This window comes from Oncorhynchus mykiss, chromosome 11 (assembly GCF_013265735.2).
Source record: "Oncorhynchus mykiss isolate Arlee chromosome 11, USDA_OmykA_1.1, whole genome shotgun sequence".
Lineage (NCBI taxonomy): Eukaryota > Metazoa > Chordata > Actinopteri > Salmoniformes > Salmonidae > Oncorhynchus > Oncorhynchus mykiss.
Window position 1 is genome coordinate 26,879,954 of NC_048575.1, and position 3,424 is coordinate 26,883,377.

The 3,424-nt window shown below is 41.1% G+C and overlaps 1 protein-coding gene across 2 annotated transcripts in view; it reads right to left on the minus strand.

Annotated features, from left to right (window-relative positions):
- The window catches only part of LOC110536592 (homeobox protein Mohawk), a 32,927-nt gene extending 30,051 nt beyond the window's left edge, over positions 1-2,876 (minus strand). Inside the window, exons 1-2 of one of the 2 annotated variants that reach the window (XM_036935249.1) lie at positions 2,321-2,876; positions 1,105-1,406 (exon numbers count right to left, since the gene is read on the minus strand). In XM_036935249.1, coding sequence (XP_036791144.1) covers positions 1,105-1,289 — 185 coding nt within the window. In that variant the 5' untranslated portion in view covers positions 1,290-1,406; positions 2,321-2,876. The remainder of the gene's footprint in view (positions 1-1,104; positions 1,407-2,320) is intronic. The other variant, XM_036935248.1, reaches the window with a different exon arrangement.
- Positions 2,877-3,424: the final 548 nt, after the last annotated feature.

Below are 3,424 nucleotides of genomic sequence, written 5' to 3' on the forward strand. Positions count from 1 at the left end.
TTCAGATCGTCAGATTTTTAACTTCTCAGTTCGGGGATTCGATCTCCCAACCTTTCGGTTACTGGCCCAGCGCTCTAAACACCAGGCTACCTACGGTTCCATTCGATGCTGGTGCCCATCCACACATATATCAGACTACTGTCCTGTCTGTAAATCAAATGCGCGTTGAATCGATTGTAACAGTACACGGGACAATCAGGAGTTCTGACATGATTCATTTTTTACTCGCTGTCTTTAAAAGAAATGCCAATATTGACTACCAGACCACAGAGTTGAACCAAGTGCACATTTATATAGGCTATTAGAACAGAATAAGATGTGTTTTAAACATGCTACTGAACACGGACGGCCTAGATATTCTTAATTCCATTCCTTACTTAGACGTGTGTGTATTGAGTATATGTTGTGAAATTGTTAGATATTACTTGTTAGATATTAGTGCACTGTCGGAGCTAGATAGGCAAGCATTTCGCTACACCCGCGATAACATATGCTAAACATGTGTATGTGACCAATACAATTTGAGTTGATTGATTCATCTGTAGATTTTATGTGAATATCAACACTAAAATGCAAACCAGGTTGCAATAGCAAATATACATATTGTGCAATTCCCCTAAAACAATAAGATCATATTGCACTGATGGAAAAATGAAATATGCGTGTAATACCTCCTAATTTGGTTAATATTTTGGCTGCATTCGGTGCAATGATATTGTCATATTTTGCTTAGATTTTTTTTAGACAACCTGTTGTCTGATTTTATAATTGAGATTATTGTTTAGAACATATCCAAAATATTATTAGATGACATTGCTTTCAAAAAGCCTACGACTTGCATTATAAACACATACTTACGCACTATGCACACTTGGTTATTTGGGGTCACCATAATCTCAGAAACTCATATGCACAATTTAAATTTGCAGCATCGACTTTAAAACATTTTACACAGTCTGTATCACTCCGTCTTAGTTGCGCCCCTTACCCAGATAGGACTATACAATGCAAATCAAATTGCAATAATGGAAAATCGAAACACTGTTGCAAGTTTTGTTGTCTGATTAGTTTTTTTTTTAGGTTTGAATGAGTGACATAGCCTACCTCCTGTGTCTGATGCCGTTGTTGTCTTTGATAACTTGATGATTGCTTGATAGCAGGTCTGGATGAAGGTCCGGATGCTGTCCATCTATTACCTCTAAATAATTTCTACTGCTCCTCTCGGCCTCCTTCGCCTTCTCATCGAAGAGGACCTGGTTACTCAATTTGTTAAACACAATAGTATTCATCTTTGGTTCGGTATTCCTCCGTATGATCTGCTGCGTAAAAGTCTGTCCGTCTTCTCGAAAGTGTTGCACTTGACTTCTTATTGAAGCTGCTGCTGCCCCCGTGTCCCGGTGAGTCTCCTGTAAAACAAGTGGAAAACGGAGATGAGAAAGTCATGCAGCTGGGGTTAACCGATTCAGATGTACATCATTTGCTAAAGTCGGGTTTATGATTTTGTAATTATGACGATGCGCCAAAATCAAAGGTGCATTCATTGTATTTTATCCTAATTCATTATATGGTGGATCAATTTACGCACCAAGCGAAAGCCTGATTGAAACCACAAAGGCAGAAGGGTGATTTATACCAAGTGTTCTTGACTATACTCCAAGATCACTATGAAGTTCATGCAATCTCAATAAAAAACAGTCTGCAGCGCAGTGCGGTACCATGCATCCAATAGGCATTCCTGTGAGTGATATTTTCATATTTTACTCACTAGGCTACCACTGTAGATTGACAACAATGACAACACAACCTCAACATACAGAGCATCTCAATACATTGAGACAAAATACGGCCCAATACGGTCCAATACGGTAAATGGGTTCACAGTCGCACGGGCTCATTCGTGCATAATGTGATTCCAACACCATTATTCCCCGGATTCAAAAAATATATAACGCATTCCACACCACTGCGTGTTGCCATGAAATTTATAGAGCTTCGACAGAAATGTCAGAGGTGCAATTGAGCGCACTTTCTGACAGACAAAATATTTCGGCTATAGTTGGGTTATTGTTCTTCTTCTATTTGATTCAAACCGGTAATGTTTAAGATTTAGCTACAGTTACAGTAGCCTACTGTCATACCGCAAAATATGTCATAACATGATCATAACTCCAGTCAAGGGATATACTGTGCCATCAGCGTGGAACAATGTTGCCAGATATATCCCATCTGAGGCATTATGCGCTTTAAAGTTAAGGCAGTAGTTTTGCCATTGTAGTCACACGTAAGAAACCACATCAAACGATATCTCATTCTCATTTACCTGTACGGCAGCCCGCCTGCTTCTCGGTGTAGTTTGTAATCCTGCTTCCAGTTGTCCATTCCCTGCTCACATGTTCCCGTTCTAAGTTCCTGAGCTAAAACCACACGAACCGCAGTCGCCTCTCTGCTTTATTCAGTGGCCTCCGATTCTGAGCCCCAGAAGCTGAATATGTCACCCTTCTCATGTTTCCTAGCACAGAGCCCCAGCCTGCGAACATAAAGTTAATACTCTATGCCTGTTCCGCGGCACGCATCAGGGATACAGCGCTGCAGTGGTTCACTGCTAGTTTGCGTCTGGACTTTTTCCATCTGTCTATTATTGCACGATACCACTTTTCTGTGCTTTGCTTTGTATATCAGTTAGATGCTTGCTTCATTGTGTGTGCGCGCGTTTTCTTGAGAAAGTAGCGCGGAGTAGTCTGACCCGATGCAATACATTCTCACCGAAAAACGTTTCCCTGGCTTGGTCAATTGACTCTGTGCAGGTGCTCGTGTGTTTAGTGATAGATTGCACTCATCTGGAGCTTGTAAAACACATTGGCGTGTATTCCTGGATGCCAAGGGATGCTAGGCTTCCCCCCAAAAAAAATTACCAAGAAAAATAGAAAAAAAACTAAATAATTTAACTTTCTCTGTGTTTCATCATTTCCCTTCAATTCGCAAGAGGCTGAAGTGTCTCACAGGATTAAGGATCCGAGCAAGCGAAACAGCGCCCCTCTGTCTCTGTATTTGTAGGCCATCTATCTGATGCTGTCTGGTCCAAAAGAGTATGGCATTGCTGCCGCTCATAGCATTGAATGCAAGGGATGTGGCAAGCGTTTGGCCTACCTTGATGAAAAAACGTATAAAATAATAGCCCAATCAGCGTTGAGCTCAACTGAGTGAGCTCAACTGTGAATGGTCCTGACGCACCAAAGAAAAAAGTGTAAAGGGAAGCCAGTTTGGATTTGGCATCACTCCTATCAAATCGAGAGCATACCTCAATGACAGAAAAACATTGAATTGTTGCATCTTGTTGTGTTGTTGTCCTCCGGTGGCTAGTTAGCTTGCTAAAATTGACCCTTTCCTAAATTAGCCATGGATGGAGATAGAGATTGAGATTTGG